This window comes from Helianthus annuus, chromosome 8 (assembly GCF_002127325.2).
Source record: "Helianthus annuus cultivar XRQ/B chromosome 8, HanXRQr2.0-SUNRISE, whole genome shotgun sequence".
In the NCBI taxonomy this organism is placed as follows: Eukaryota; Viridiplantae; Streptophyta; class Magnoliopsida; order Asterales; family Asteraceae; genus Helianthus; species Helianthus annuus.
Window position 1 is genome coordinate 125022119 of NC_035440.2, and position 16737 is coordinate 125038855.

General features: G+C 36.6%; 3 protein-coding genes across 5 annotated transcripts; all 3 read right to left on the minus strand.

The window, feature by feature from the left end:
- Positions 1-258: 258 nt before the first annotated feature.
- Positions 259-2014, minus strand: LOC110939865. The gene is made up of 3 exons (XM_022181446.2): positions 1093-2014; positions 893-943; positions 259-594 (listed from the first exon to the last, which is right to left on the minus strand). The coding sequence occupies exons 1-3, from the start codon at positions 1907-1909 to the stop codon at positions 545-547; spliced, it is 918 nt and encodes a 305-aa protein (XP_022037138.1). The 5' UTR covers positions 1910-2014; the 3' UTR covers positions 259-544.
- Positions 2015-6544: 4530 nt separating this feature from the next.
- Positions 6545-8659, minus strand: LOC110939862. The gene is made up of 2 exons (XM_022181442.2): positions 7717-8659; positions 6545-7648 (listed from the first exon to the last, which is right to left on the minus strand). Exons 1-2 carry the CDS (start codon positions 7886-7888, stop codon positions 6864-6866), a joined length of 957 nt encoding a protein of 318 aa, XP_022037134.1. The 5' UTR covers positions 7889-8659; the 3' UTR covers positions 6545-6863.
- A 462-nt stretch (positions 8660-9121) lies between these two features.
- Positions 9122-15749, minus strand: LOC110939864 (polymerase delta-interacting protein 2). 3 transcript variants are annotated; one of them, XM_022181445.2, is made up of 7 exons: positions 15400-15749; positions 11103-11216; positions 10931-11011; positions 10208-10380; positions 10023-10119; positions 9662-9773; positions 9134-9424 (listed from the first exon to the last, which is right to left on the minus strand). In XM_022181445.2, exons 1-6 carry the CDS (start codon positions 15676-15678, stop codon positions 9663-9665), a joined length of 855 nt encoding a protein of 284 aa, XP_022037137.1. In that variant the 5' UTR covers positions 15679-15749; the 3' UTR covers positions 9134-9424; position 9662. The 3 variants fall into 3 exon arrangements, with proteins under 3 accessions (XP_022037135.1, XP_022037137.1, XP_022037136.1); XM_022181444.2 differs by having other exon boundaries at positions 9134-9379; positions 15400-15748; XM_022181443.2 differs by having other exon boundaries at positions 9122-9773; positions 15400-15748.
- Positions 15750-16737: the final 988 nt, after the last annotated feature.

Genomic DNA, 16737 nt, shown 5'->3' on the forward strand with positions numbered 1-16737 from the left:
ACATGCTTTGCATATGAGGTGACTTAACCAAGAAATCTAACGATATTAGTGTTAAAGGTTGACCCCTGCATCAAAATATGAACATAATGGTTGGTTTTTGCCGATTTCATAGTGAAAGGTATGAAGTGCAGTTTAGGTATAACATAAAAAGGTTGATTTGTGCAATTTTGTCTTAAAATAAAAATATACAACTCACTATTCCATTTCTAATTTAATTAAGTTCCAATACTTACTTTGAGAACAAAAACAAGAGTCATATTTGGAGGATATGATAAACTTTCATATATCAACATGTATAAATTTTTTCATATCTTACATTACTAAAAATATTCATATGTTTTCCTAGAAGCATGAAAAATGAAAAGGTTAAAGCAAACAAAACTTAGACTCGATAAAGAAACTCTCACTCGATTAGGTATGGCTAGCTTTCTTTTTCTATATTTGGCTTACAAATAACTTCACTTTAAGCATTGAATATTGAGGACAACATTTGGTATTTCTTCATGATTGATGTGAATTTGCATGCTTTTTCTCCAAAGACATTTCACATTCGAAAAGACAACAACCAGAAACCGACCATGGCAATCAATGATCCTATAAATCATGGAAATAGACAAAATCATTATGTATGGATTCAAATAGAGAAGTTGGGTGGCGTTATCGTCATATATTCAGTGGCGGATCCAGGAATATTTTCCATCGGGTTTCTTTTAATAGATCCTCACTAATTTTTGCCAAATCATATAAGGTTTCCACTAATTTTTGCCAAATCATATAAGGTTTCCACTAATTTTTTCCATTTTTTCAAACCAAGGGGTTCTCGAGAACCCCCAAAACACCCCTGGATCCGCCCCTGCATTTATTCGGTATAAAGAAACCGGTATATAATTACCTGATATCTCGTCCACTGTTGACATAGCCCCTCCAACCGATAATTTCATAACTACACGGATTATGAAAGAAATAATATTATTTTTTTATAAAATTGGGAACATCTTTGAAGATTTGTATTATCCAACAAAATTCATGTATAACATGTAGCTTCTATTGATTGAATTTTAATAAGGTATTTAGCTAACTAAAAAAACTTACTTGTATCACAATTTGAGGTAGAATTCCAACTCCCACACATACAAAGTTGCCCAAACCGTCCCACGTCGTGTCCACAAGATCCACCCGTTGCCTCACACGCTTTACAAAAGGAATCATTACTCGCCTCCACATTATACTTGACTCGAATCCCATAAGTCCACTCGGATGGCCCACTTACGCGCAGAGGTGCAAGGGTATATGCACTACTATATCCTTGACACTCTAATTTACTAAGATTTACACTCTTAATTGAATCAAAAGGTAAAGCACAACAAATAGGCGGGCCCGTCCCATAAGCTAAACCCATACGAGCGAGCCCAAGATCCATCCAACCTTGACAACCATAATACTCTTCACAACCCATGCCCGAAACATTTCTACATGGTACATGGTTCCCGGCTGGAAACCCTTGGAATAGTGGTGACTGGGTGGAACAACCCAATAACATGAAGACATTATCCGCACTTGGGTTCAAGTACGGGGCCCGCCAATGCTCCACCACAAACCCATTTCCCCTACCTCCTAGCACGATGGAGTCACAAGTGGACAAATGCGGGTCATGTAATGTTATTGACCGATAAGCATAGTCTATATTTAGAACCCTGTACGAGCCTGAGCTAATATGAAACATAAGGACATCATTGATGCAAAACAAGAGGTCTCTAAAGCCCGAGTGGCCACACCCGGGTTGAAGAGCAAACGGGTAATCTATAGTTATGTTGCCGCAATAGGAGCGACATAAATGAGGTGCACCAAAACTATACACTAGCGGAACAAACAAGACGTATAATGAGAAAAAGAGAACAAGTTTAGCCATGGTGAGGGAGGTTAACAGGATCAATTGGTCTCAAAGTGGTAAGAGTATGGATTTAGGAATTGAAGTAGTAATTGAGTGAGGTGTGAGGATACTTTGCTTGTGATGGTCAAAAGTATTATGCTTTAGTGAAGAATCTTGGTGAATTGTTTATGGGTTTTTGGTTCGGCTTTTGGAGTTTTTTTTTACTTTTTTTAATTTTGGGATGGCCCAGTTTTTGTGTTTTTTTTTTCTTTGCTTTAATATGCTTTTTTAAGCAAATATGCAACAACGACCGGTGTTTGTTTGGTAACTTTTTGAATTTTAAAACTCACAATATATAGTCTTTATTGAATTATAAGAGAGCATATAAGTTAAGGTGGTATGGTTTTAATTTTATAGCATTTGATATGAATTTTATGTGTTTATTTTTTTAAATGATAATGAATATGTAAGTTACACATCTATTCGCCTATTTTCTTTTTGGTCACCTGTATGGGAGTTAACAATAAGCAACAATTCGAAGAAAAAAAGGTTACATTCGAATCTACATTTCGTAGTATTAGGATCAAATATAAAGGCTCCTAATTGTAAGAAGTGTACAAAGGCTTTTAAAAAAAAACCCACTTAAAAAAATAAAAATAAAATAAAAAAAAAAAAAAACTAAACACCCACCACCACCCAAAAACCTACACCCCCCCCCACAATTTTTTTTTTTTTTTTGTCGAGAGGGGGTGGGGGTAGGGCCGTAAACGAACCGAACGTTCAGCGAACAGTTCGTGAACCGTTCGGCGGGAAGTTCATTTATGTTCGTTCGTTTAATAAACGAACGAACATGAACAAGAAATTTCGTTCGATTAGTTAAATGAACGAACATGAACAGAGGTCTCGTTTGTTCGATTGTGTTCGTGAACGTTTGGTAAGGTGTTCATGAACATGTTCATGAACATTCGTTGATTTGCGTTCGTTTATGTTCGTATGTTTGTATTTTAATTGAAGATCTTTGTACTTTTTATATTTTATTTGTACTTTTTATATTATTTAACTTTTATTTATTTTATTACCCTAGCAATTAAACTAGAAAACCCAATTTCACCGAATTATTTCCCTTTCATTTCTCATTATTTACATCGGCGAATACGATCGACCTCTGTTCCACAATAAGGGATTCAAGTTCGAGTGCTACTCTCTGGGTCATCTATCTTTATCCTTCGTCGCGTTCGCCAAATTTATTTGTGTTTGTTTGTGTTCGTGAACCGTTCGCGAACATGCGCATTTCCTTAATGAACGAACACGAACACAAAATCTCGTTCGGTAAGTGTTCATGAACCGTTCGTGAACACATTAATTTCCTTAATGAACGAACATGAACAAGGCATTGTTCGTGTTCGTTCGGTTCGTTTACAGCCCTAGTGGGGGGGGGTTAGGTTTTTGGGTGGTGGTGGGTGTTTAGGAATTTTTTTTTTGGGGGGGGGGGGGTTAGGTTTTTTGGGAGAGTTTTCGGTGAAATATAGTTTTTTTTTTGTTTGTTGGGTGTTTAGATTTTGGGTGTTAATGTAGTGGATTTAGGTTTTAGCTTATTGGACACTTGATCACTCTGTAAATCATTCTTACATTACCTAACTCTACAAAAATTATGAGAGCAATAGTTGTTGGCTGAGACTGGTGGAAAAAGGCGCGCGGTTGGCCTTTTTCCTTCTTTTTTTTGTTTTTTTTTTTTTTTTCCATTTTTGCCTTTTTAAATTAATGGTTTACATGGGTGGCAAAGGATATAGTGTCAGACATCTTTCTGTCACTCCCCTATTGGCCCAACAAATTTACGATTTTATCCCGTATTAAAATTACGATTTTGCCACAAGTTTAAAATTATGTTTTTACCCCTACTTAAAAATAAATTTACGCTTTTGCTTCAAGCTAAAAACTCCAATTTCGCCCTTGGTTGAAAATTAAGGTTTTGTCCCGTTTAAATTTACAGTTTTGCCATTAGCTTTTTTCTCCCAGCCAAGTTACGATTTTGCCCTCAACTTAAGTTTACATTTTCTCCATCGTTTTTGTTTGTTTTCCTGGTTAAATTACAATTTTGCCCCCATTATAAAATTACAGTCATGTCATCTCATTGTTTTAGTTTTTTTTTTAAATTGTGATAGTGTTTTGTTTTAATTGGTTGACTCGGTGTAATTTTTATTCGTGTCAAGCGGCTGCCTGACACACGCTCATTTGTCCTGAAAAATTATAATTTTTCCCCCAGTTTAAAATTTAGTTTTCCATCTTTTTTTAGCAAAAATATGATAATGGTTGACTCAATGGAATTTTTTTGAGATCGTGTTATGAGTAGTATGTGCAAGTAACAAAAAAAACAGACGTATATAACAGAGAGAAAAAAATCGGCTTAGTGCCCTCAACGCAGGCAGGGCAAAAACTAGTTTCTTACAATTAGAAGTCTTTGTAGAATAACTTAACCCACCTTTCCTAATATGTCCCTTTTTCACTGTAAAAATAGAGTATTATATAATTTGAATTTATCAATTAGCATCTTAAAAATATAATTATGTCAAAACAAAATAATTATGTCATTTATCAATTAGACATCACCCTTCAATTTGATTTTTCTTTTTTTCATTATTTTTTGGTTCCACAATCATTTTTAAATCCAAATTTAAAGCATGGAACAAGAGAATGTGTGAAATCATTCAAACAAATTGAAATTAACTCGACTGGCTCATCCTCGAGAATTCCCAAATTTCGGAGGGCCAAAAGGTGAGTAGAAAAAAAAAATCGGCCCTAAAATAATTTTTTTTTTACAAATATATATATTCAAATGAAAACCACTAGTTATTGTGAAAACTTGAAAACTAATTAAAAAAGCCAAAAAACATACCAATTTATTTATTTTTTTTTGCATACCAATTTTCGCCATTTTTTATATATAAAAAAAATTCAAAAAAAAAATTGTGTAGTACATGTGTAATAATATACATGTGTATTATTACACATGTGTACTACAAAAAAAAAATTTGAAAAAAAAAATTGTATAAAAAAACCTGTGATTTTTATAAAAAAATTGAAGAAAAAAATTGTGGTGTGTTTTTTAGGCTTTTTTTAGTTTGTTTTCGAGTTTTCACAATAAAAGTGGTTTTCATTTGAATCATCCCCTATATATATATATATATAATCAGACCCCAAGAGGGGGGAGGGGGGGGCACTTGCCGGTCGTCCACCCTGTCCTCTCAACTGGCCTTGTAACTCGAGGTATATTTGAATGAATAAAACCTCTAATATCGTCATATCTAGAGGTGTACAAATCGGTTAATCGGTTTTTAAAAAACCGGTTAAAAAAAAACCGGTTTTTTCACCCAAAATAAAAACCGGTTTTTTTAATAACCGGTTCCGGTTACTAACCGGTTTTTGAGGTCCAAAACAATAACCGGTATAACCGGTTGGGACCGGTTTTTAACCGGTTTTTCCCAAAAAAACCGTTTTTTTTCCGGTTTTAACCGGTTTTTTAATAACCGGTTCGGTTAATAACCGGTTTTTGAAATCAAGAATAGTAACCGGTTATAAAAAAAAACTGGTTAAAAAAAAACCAGTTTCGGTTTTTTTTCCGGTTTCGATTCTAAAACCAGTTTTTTTGTACACCTCTAGTCATATCAATGTTTATATATTGTTATTGAACGATGACTTTGTTATCGTATTTTATGCTTAGTTTACAAAAAGTTAGAAAGAAAGTGTTCTAGGTAAACCAACCCGAACGAAAAACTATCCAATTTCATCACTTTACGAAAGAAAATAATAAAGATTGTCTTTTTCCTTAGCAGTGAACATTTAATACGACATGGGCGTCCCATGTGGTGCTTGACAAGCTTGTGATGATCCATCTTAAATTTATCTGTTGCTTGTGAGAGCTCGTTAAGTGACCCCACGATGGGCGGACCTACGCTTTGGGCACGGGCTGTAAACAAACTGAACGAACACCAACAAGACCTTGTTTGTGTTCGTTTGTTAAGAAATATATGTGTTAACGAACTATTCATGAACACTTACAGAACAAGATTTTATGCTCGTGTTTGTTTGTTAAGGAAATGAATGTGTTCGTGTTCATTTGTTAATTTTAGGGAACAAACGTTGATGAACACAAGCTAATGTTCATGAACATAAATGGAAACAAAAAACGTTCATGAACATAATATATAATATAGTGCCACTTATTAAATATTTTATTTATCGAAACAAACACAAATGAACTTCCTGCCTACAGTTCACAAACTATTCATTGAACGTTTGGTTCGTTTACAGCCTATGCACCAGATGACCCCAAAATTTGTTTATATACATATATGTCATTTGGACATCAATGATAAGTTTTTTAACGATTACGTAAGCTCACCTAATGGCATAAGCTTTAACATTTAGACTAGTGGGTATAGGGAGGCTCATCTCATGAGGATGGGTCGCCACGTAGGCTCCGCATCACCATCCCATGGAGGATGAGCCTCCTTGCTTTTTGAGGGGGGTGGAGTATGGGGCTACCTCACATAATTTTTTACTGTTTAATTTATTTTATTTGTTTAACTTTTATTGTTTAATTTTTATTGTTTAACTTTTTTATTTGTTTAACTTTATAAAAACAATTCAAAATTTAAATAAAAATAAGATATAAAAGAAGATAATAAAATCCATTACATAACATAAATAAAAATTACATAACCTAAAAAAAATTACACTACCTAAAATTTATAAAAAAAGACAACATTTAAAAATTTATAAAAATTACACTACTCGTCTTCGTCTTCGTCACCGTCCCCGTCGTTTGCATTGTTCCATATATGTTCTACCAAATCCTGTTGAAGGTTTGCATGCGTGTAGTCGTTGGTTAGCGCGAATGAGTTTAAATCCTGTTGCGTCGGATCTACCGGGACAGTATTCCCGTAAGATGCATTCTCATCATACTCACAAATCGCCCGACCCTCGTCTTCAATAATCATGTTATGGAGCAAAATGCAAGCGTACATACAAAGGCGCAACCTCTTCGGTGTGAACGCACGTGCCGGTTGTTGAATGATGGCACTTTTTTTTTGTAAAACACCAAAACAACGTTCGATGTCTTTTCTTGCAGATTCTTGACGCTTGGCGAATTTTTTCCTTTTTTCGTCCTCGGGAAATGGAATAGTCTTGACAATTGTAAACCAAAACGGATATATTCCGTCAGCAAGATAATACCCGCGTCTATCCACAAATCTTGTGACGCCACGGCCTCAAGTATTAAGGTTGGATGGTCGTGATCACCTCGCGTGTATTGGCCTCGCCACGCATTCGGGCAGTTATGCCACGCCCAATGCATACAATCAATGCTACCAAGCATTTCCGGAAACCCGTGTCGTGCTTCATGAGCTTGGTACAATTGTTGAACATCATACGCGTTTGGTTTCCGCAAATATTGTTTGCTATAAAGTTTCACCACATTATGGCAAAACCGATACAAACATTCCCGCGTAGTTCTTGCCGACATCTGTAAGTACTCGTCCAAAGGGTCGGCCACTGTCTCGTACGCCAGTTGGCGAATGGCCGCAGTACACTTTTGTAACGTGGTGAACCCTTCATAATTCTGAGTATCGGGTCGTTGCTTGAAAAACGGGTCTAGCCCCGCCAAATCATCAGCAATCTGTGTGAATAACCGGCGACTCATTCGGAACCTTTGTCTGAAAATGTCGGCATTGTAAAGGGCTGCATCCGAAAAATAATCGTTCACCAATTTCTCGTGCGCTCCTGTCGTAAAAAATATATAAATACGAGGAAATAAAGAATAAGGATAATAAAATTTATTAATGACAAACCTTGGCGGTCTCTGTTAATCCGTATTCGTCTGGTAATAACGCTTTCAGACGAGACGTCTTCCTCTTCCTCTTCCTGTTCCATAAGAATCTGCGCCGCCTTTATCACAGCGTTTGCGAAGAACATCTCCTCTTCGCCCGAAGAAGACGAGGACCACCAAGAATTAAATGCCATTGTCGATGAAAAGATATTTTTTTATAAAAGAATGGTATAAAAATGAGAGTGTTTTGGGTTGAAAGTGAGGAAAAATGGTGAAAAATGGTATAAAACGAGATGGTTTTATAGAAAAAAAAAGGGATTTTTTTTATTAAATGTTATAGCCATTCAACGGCTATTTTTCAAAAACAAGGCCCGTCGAGATCGTCTAGAGGGAGCAGGAAAGAACGGGACGGGGCGAGGGGGGCGGTGTGGGGGCGGGCCTAAGCCGGCCCCCATACCCCTTGGTCTTATAGGGGTTGCTCATGTGGTGGGGTGGGGGTTAGAGGTACACATTTCAGTTTTCGGGGCCTAAACCGATTTGGGTTTTGTCAAAGATAGTCAAAACGGTTTTTGGTCAAACCAGGTCAAGTTGAAACCTATTTAGGCCCTCCGTAGTGGGGCTGCGTATCACGCCGGAGCCATCTATGGCGCCCCATAGCGCCCGGTACACCGTTTCGGACGGCGCAATGAGGTAAGTTTTTTGCCTCCCCACTATGTATATCACGGTGTTACCGTTCCTTCTCCACTCACACACATATATACACATACATATATATAAAGCCCCATACATATATAAAGCCCCATAACTCTCCTTTCTTACACAATTGTCACTTGTCACATAATACCCCACCATGGGACTCTACCACTACACATGGCCTTATGAAAAAGGATTGGTTCAGGAAGAAACCAATTCGGTTTGGGCTTACATAGTTTGAACCAGTAGGTTCCCAACCTAGTTTCAACTGAACAGTTCAGGTCGGAGTCAGGTCAGGTCCAAGCCGGGTTCTCTAAACCGGTTTTAAAATCATGTTCGGTTCAGGTTAAAAAGCGGTTTGGTTCCAAACCTGTTTTTTTTTTTTTTTTCATCTCTAGTAGGTTGTAACACTATGGAAACACTTTCAAAATTATTTGTTCAATAAACTGAAATAATCTTCAGAACACATACAAACTCAAGAATCCAATAAAAACCCTAGATGCTAGATCTATTCTACACTACCCAAAATACTTCGTACTCAGTAAATCCTACCAATAGCAAAGCTAAGGTAGGGTCTCGACATCTTACCTCTAACCTATAGAATAGAGATGTTGCTTCCAGTGAGACCCCCGGCTCGAAGTTGAAAGATGTAAATCTTGTAAATTAGGTTACCAGCTTCAAGAAGATGGCTATTCCTTGAGGCGCACTCGCCTCATGCACATGAGAAAATTGTGTGCATCAAGAGATTGTAAATAGATGTTACTTATATAGCTAAATCGTATGCAGAAGTTATTCATATATAAATTCTGGATATCTGATGACAGAAACCTATCATAGATATTAAAATAAATATTACAAAAATACATGGTGCCACTCGTACATGATGCATGTGCCTTCACCTCTCACCTTGGCTCCGAGGATCGCATCGCCTCTGTGTGCCTCGCGCTTTTTAAAACCAAGGCAGGAGCGAGGTCTCAATGGGTCCAAACAATCTGCGTCAGGATACAAAACCAAAGTCCTCAACGGGGCTCTTTAGTCTGTTATGGTATGATTAATTGACGGGTCATAAATTTTGTATTTGAAGAAAATACATACACATCTATACATACGCGTTTGTATATACCCAAACACACGCATATGCATATGTAGGTTTGGTTTTGAAACTTCATAAACCGAAAGTGAACCACTGTCACCAAAAACAAAACTAGATTTGCGACTCAGATATTTGCTATCTACGATTGATTAAGTAAAGCATCATCGTGTAGATCGTATACCTCAAATGTTATCGGTCACATCCCCTAACGATGAAAGAGCGAAGGGTGCAATAGTCACATTGAATGTCTTCGATCCCACTTTATCAATATGCTTCATTTCGTACTCACCCTCCTGCATGTAATTAAATAATCAGGAAATAGATCATGCATACACACATATAGAAAGGCGTTTAAATACATAACCATTTTTAAGTAGAGAACCGCATAAACACGTGTACGTGTATCATATGGAGGTTCATTTCAAAACCAAAAATTATATTTTTCCCTTTTTTGGTGGACACTGGACAGGGGATTAAAATTAAACCATATAATCATCAGCAAAACAATAAAATAAAATAAAAAATCGAGTAAATGCACACACCATTCTTCCACTAGGAGTGGTTAACGGGCATGCTGATGAATATTCAAAACTATCATTCGGAAGTAGAACTGGTTGTTCACCGAGAACTCCAATACCCCTACGAAAAGAAAGATCAAATATCAAAATACAACATGCGTACATAATAAAAAAACAGCAATTTAAGAACTGGATTAACGGAATCGTACCAAACATCCTCAGATTTCTCGTTAGCATTGGTAACTATCCAGTGCCTCTTGAGAAGTTGAACAGGGCGGTTTGAATTGTTGGTAATTCTTATTCGGTAAGCAAAGAAATATTGACCTCTCAATGGTTGACTGCGCCCTTCGATGTACACACTCTTAGCTTGAACCCTGATCCCCTAAAATAGTTTATGGCAGTTTATTAAATCATTAACTAGTTGAAACTTCTAAGATTCTCAAGTTCATCAGGAAAAGATATAAAAGCTATACAGTTAATCTCGGTGATATATCGGTCCCCATGTATAATATCAGTACCAACACTATTGGCGATATTGACTGATATTTGACCGATATATCACCGATTTTCCCGATATCAGTACCTTTCTTCTTAGTTCTACAATTCGTCTTTCTTCTTATTGATGCTATTAGTGTTTTAAGTCTTAATTGTTAATCGGTAGTGTTAAATGTTGGTGTTTTAAGTCTTAATCAATTCCTACTTGCTAGTTGCTACAATTGTTAGTGTTTTGCTGCAAGTTGCAAAAGCTTAATTTATTAATGGTAGGAGAGTATACCGATTGTTAGTGTTAAAATTCAATATATATAAACTCTACATGATATTAAAATTACTGATGTCCCATTGCGATAACCTATATCTCAAATATCGTTCCTTGACCGATATCCGATATTTTACCGCATTAACTGCATAGTAAACAAAGATAGCTATAATACCAAGGTTGTTGCATCACTTGAACATTTGAGTAGATAGTGAGGAGCAATTTCTTTTATCTGCTTATGGTATCGTGCTGCATCCTAAACGACCATAAAACGAAACAACAATATACAAAAATAAACATTCATAAATCTGTAAACTATTAACAGTAAATTAGGAAAAAAATAGTACCTCAAACCTCTCGTTTGCAATGGCTTCCTTCATCAAACCTTGAAGTCGTAAAACAGGTTCTTCCTCTTCAAATAGTTTCAAAGAATCACGAAGCCTAGCAGCTTCTTCATAATTCTACAGAAGCATAGCAATAAAATTAACATCATCACTTATTTTTTGTTCTAACAACCCCAACCATATTGATACGAAAAAGAAGATTAACAGAAAGAGAAAGCATCTCATTAGCCAGCGTAACAATACTAATAGGGATTATCTAACTAATTCATCGGTTTAGTCAATTATTACAATCCAGTCCATGTTCTGTAGAAAGTTACAAGAATAGTCCTTGTTCATTAACAATTAAAAGCTTGTAGGGGCGTTGGTGAGACCAAACGCCATTACCAAGAACTCATAAGGGCCTTGATGTGTTCTAAAGGCTGTCTTTTGGATGTCATCTTTGTTCGTTCGAATTTGATGATAACCTGCCCGTAGATCCAATTTAGAAAAGATCATTGCATCGTTAAATTCATTGATGATGATCGAACGGTTCTTCTATGAGAGGAATAAGGAAGTCATGTTTTATAGTTGCATCGTTCAACCTTCTGTAATCAATGCATAATCTCCAGTTGCCATCCTTCTTTTTAACTATCACGACTAGTGATGCAAAAGGGCTCGAATAACTCCAGTGTCTGAAAGCACCTTGACGTAAAACCTCATTGCAAGGGTTTTACATCGAGTGGCAATAGCCGTTGGACATCAAGAACCACATCGTAATTTTACAATGGTATCACTAGAACAACTGCATTAAACCATATTTCCTGCATTGCAACTGAAGCTTTTATGCCATTAATTTCCTTCATATTGCAATTGAATTTGAGAGCTGGTTTTTCATCACCCGAAACTATAAGAACATGTAGTTGCCTAGTACCAATTGTGCCTATTACTTTCATAGTTGTCAAAGGCGCACTTGGTGAGCCTTGGGCCTAGGTGCAAGGCGCTTAAAAAGCGAGATAAGCAAGGTACGTAGCATAAACATATCATTTTTAGGTTTTAGACATGTTTAGGGTGGTTCCCGGCCATTTTTGGATGTCTCGAACGAGTTCGCCCATAATTGCGGAATCTGACCAAAATCTAACCCAAGTCTGGCCGAAATCATGTTGAAGGTCACCGAAGCAGCTCGATGGAAGCAAGGCATTTTCCTCGTGCCTCGGCTTAAACATTTGAGCCAGAAAACCAATCCCGGGTTTTAAACCCTGTAAGTATATGCTCATCGCATACTCCTCAAGAATATTGACTTAAGGAATAGAGCATCCCAAAAGACTCCAATGGTGGGTGAGGAAGTTCATTTGTTGCCCAAACCATAGTTGTTAAAAGCCATCGCCTCTTGCGCCTAGGCCCAATTTCCTAGCAAGGCGAGGCAATTGCGCCTTAAGTCAAGGCAATTGCGCTTTAATTCTCCAGGTGATGGTTCATGCGCATATTCCAGTGAGGTTCCTAGATTCTGGAGAGTTTCCGGCCAAATTCTTAAAATTCTGGCAAGATTCCAGCTAGATTTCCTACTTTTATCTAACGAAAACTATTTTTCTACACTTATAAACAAGCATTTATAACTTTTGGTACTAAATAGACGATAGAAAATGTTATATAATAGCTTTAGTTTTATTTTATTTGAAGAATAGTATTAACTTTCTATTATATAAAAATATTTTAAGTTTTATTTTGTTGTGCGCTTTTTTTTTCTCCGGCCCGCGCGACCTATGCGCCTTCAGTGCGCCTAACGCCTTTAATAACTATGGCCCAAACAACCGATATGGAACCATAGTCGCCTAATTCGTGGTTCGCTCTGGTTCGGGTACGCGGTTCAGGTTCGCCGTTCGCGATTCGCTAGATTGCACGAATTCGGTACGGAGGGGGTAGGTTCATTTCGCTACGATCCAGTACGCTATTCCGATACGGTGTACCATTTATAATGTTAATTTTATAATTTTTTGTGTATAAACTTATAAGTTTGAAGACCAAATGTAAACTAGTGAAAATAGAGGGGGTTAAATGTTAAAATAAACAAACTAGTTTTACACTTTATATGTAAAAAATTTAAGTTTTACGGACTAAATGTAAAGTAGTAAAAGATAGAAGGGTTAAATGTTAAAAGTTTCTAAACTTATTTAAACCTAAAGCTGAACGCAAGTTACGCCATAGTTGTTAATAGCGGTCACTATAGGGTGTAGCGTGGAATACAGGTCAAAGATCGCTACAGGGCATGTAGCCATAAATAGCGGGATTTCAATTAACTTTTTAATTTTTTAAAATATAAATAGCGATTATATATAGCTATAAATAGCTGGATTTTAGGTTTTTGTTAAATATACATGTAAAATAGCATATATACCAGGGTATTTTGATATAATATACATATAATTTTTAAGATTTTTTTTTTATTCTAGCATATCGCTATTTATAAAATAGCGCCTGCTATTTATCGATATTCCCTATATAGCATATAGGTACCTTATCGCTATTTGTCGCCATGGTTATTAAAGGCGTTAGGCGCACCCAAGGCGCATGAGCCTCGCCTGGGGCCTAGGCGCAAGGCGCAAATAAAGCATGGGCCTGAGAAAAAAAAGCGCACAACAAAAAAAAATATTTTTGTATAATAGAAAATTAATATTATTCTTCAAATAAAATAAACTAAAGCTATTATATAACATTTAGTATCGTCTATTTAGTACCAAAAGTTATAAAATGCAAGTTTATTAGTGTAGAAAAGTAGTTTCATTAGATAAAAGTAGAAATCTAGCTGTAATCTTGCCGGAATTTAGAGAATTTGGCCGGAATCTGCGCATGAACCATCACATAGAGAATTAAAGCGCAATTGGCTCGCCTCGCTAGGAAATTGGGCCCAGGCGCAAGAGGCGATGGCTTTTAACAACTATGTTTCTCTCTATTCGCCATTAACAACTATGAGTTACGCCCAACCGCTATTCTCCTTCTTCGTCGTTTCCGGCCGATATTGTAGCATCGGTGCCGGACTTCTCTATCAAAATTCGCTATTTGGTCGATATGTGGTCACGAATCACCTTGTAGTGATGGCATCAGTTGAAGGCTTGAAGCTCTAGAAACACAAATTGAAACGACGAACCAAACCCTAAATTTGCGAATTGATAGCGAATTGGGTTGTATACGAATTCTGTATGGTACGAAACGTACCAATTCGAAATCCGTGCTATTTTGGGCGAATTTTGTGACTATGTATGGAACAAGTCATATACATTGCAATGGTTTCAGTACATATTCGACCCTCCTTAAGGGTCAACGTACTCATTGGTCACGGCTAGTCACCTCCACTCTAATACGAGTTATACGAAAAAGAAGATTAATAGAAAGAGAGAGAATTGCCAACTACTTCTCTTTAGCCAGCATAACAATACTAATAGCGATTATCTGACTAATTTAGACCATCCACAATAAGGAGACCTAAAAACACTCAAAAACGTGCCTAGTCAGCTGCCAAATCAGTAAAACACTCATTCTTAAAAAAACACCCAAACCCACCCGATTGATAAGGAAACCCGGAAAAATTGACACATCATCACCACCTTTTTACTTAGCCCCCACCCCAATCCGTCTTTTCTTGTTCTTAGCCAAGAACTACAAGCGGTGTCAAAAACGAGCTCCGCAATAGTAAAACCCAATAATGTGGCATTTTTTGAGGCTAAAAACAAGGAAAAACATGATGCTCTTACACTTATTACAATCAAGTCGCTACTTTCTAGGGCTGTTCAAAAAGCTCGTGGCTCGAAGTTCGCTTGGATTTAGCTCGCTCGATATGGCTCAGCGGGCTCGGTTAGCTCGGCTCGGGTTGGCTCGAATTGTTTTACTTTTGATATATATTAATTTTATATAAATATAATATATTATAAAAAGTTTATTATATTAGGGTATTTAGGTGCACAGTTAAATATCTATGACATATTTGACGGTTAAATAGGATGCTAATGAACTTATTTTGTATTTCCTTCAAAGTTGAAACTTATTTCGAATATGTTTATTTGAACTATTGAATGATATTTTAGACGAATTCTAAAAGATATATATTAAATTTTCTTTTTCTGAGCCTAACCAAACCGAGCTCAAGCTTAGATTTTCATCTCGCTTTACAATCAAGCCAAGGTATAGAATGTTACAAGAATACATTTTCAACTAACAGATAACACACTCATTAATCCCTAATTTCATGAATTGAAAGTCAACTGAATGTACAAATCAGTCAACCACCACCTGTTTACATACATAACTCAAATAATAACAAAAACCTAACCTCAGATAAGGCAGCAAGTTCCATTTGCTGTTTCATCAACGCATACATTTGATTCCGCTCATAAAACGACGTCGTATTCTGCTCACTCTCTGCTCCACCCCCACCGGCATCGCTCTCTGAAGCACGCGCGGTTAGGTTACAGTTTCTCTTCCACTGGTTTACATAGTTTAACCTAACTGGAAAATTTCTGCCGCTGAAACTAAGCCGGTACGGCGTCGTATGGCGTGATTCGAGGTTGTTGAATTCTGCAAACAGCTTTAAGCTTGCAGATTGCATCATTCGATGATTCGATTGTTCTTTTTTTTTTGGAATATGGAATGGAACTGGGGGGGGATCTTGTGTTGGTGTATTTGGAAAGTCATAAAGGAGTTGGTATTTAATCAGATTTCGCAACATATTATGATAGAGATTAAATCGAGAGCTTTTGGGTGGATCAGTGGTGGACCCAGGAATTTTTCCATGGGGGTGCGGAACATTTTTAAAAATTTTAGGCACCTAGGTATATAAGTAAAAAAATCGGTTCGTATCAGGTCGGGTCGATCAGGACATGTAAAACAAACGAACATCAAACTAAATTTATATAATCATCAAAAACATGTCAAACCTTGTTAGAAACGTAATTAAAACGTCGACGCCCTACGGGTTTTCATTTTTCGAAAATCTATCCAAAACATCATCTAAAGAGTGAATTTCAAGGATTGTCCTTTATCTTTATACTCATTTCCAGGCGTTGTCCTTTATTTTCAAAATTGACGAGTTTTGTCCTTTATGTTTTCATATCATACACGTTGTGTCCTTTAGGCCTAACCCAGTTAGTTTTTTCAGTTAAATTTGGTTATATGCTTTGCACATGAGGGCATTTTTGTCAATTCAAAGGTAAGTTCAACGACAGATTTACAGCTCAAAGCTTCTGCAACCTTTAAATTGACAAAAATGCCCTCATGTGCAAAGCACATGACCAAATTTAACTGAAAAAACTAACTGGATTAGGCCTAAAGGACAAAACGTGTATGATATGAAAACATAAAGGACAAAACTCGTCAATTTTGAACATAAAGGACAGCGCCTGAAAATGAGTATAAAGATAAAGGACAAAAATGCCCTGTTTGATTTTGTGCAAAGTTTATTTTCCCTGTTTGATTTTGTGCAATGTGCAAAGTTTTCCCTGAAGCTACAGGGAAAATGCTTTCAACACACATCTTACAAAAGGCTGGAAGAACTAAGGAATATTAGGATTTTTCTTCAGGGAATATTAGGATTTTTCTTCCTTAGTTCTTCCAGCCTTTTATAAGATGCAAACACTTTATCCTCTTTCCATCTTGACACTTGATTCTTTGA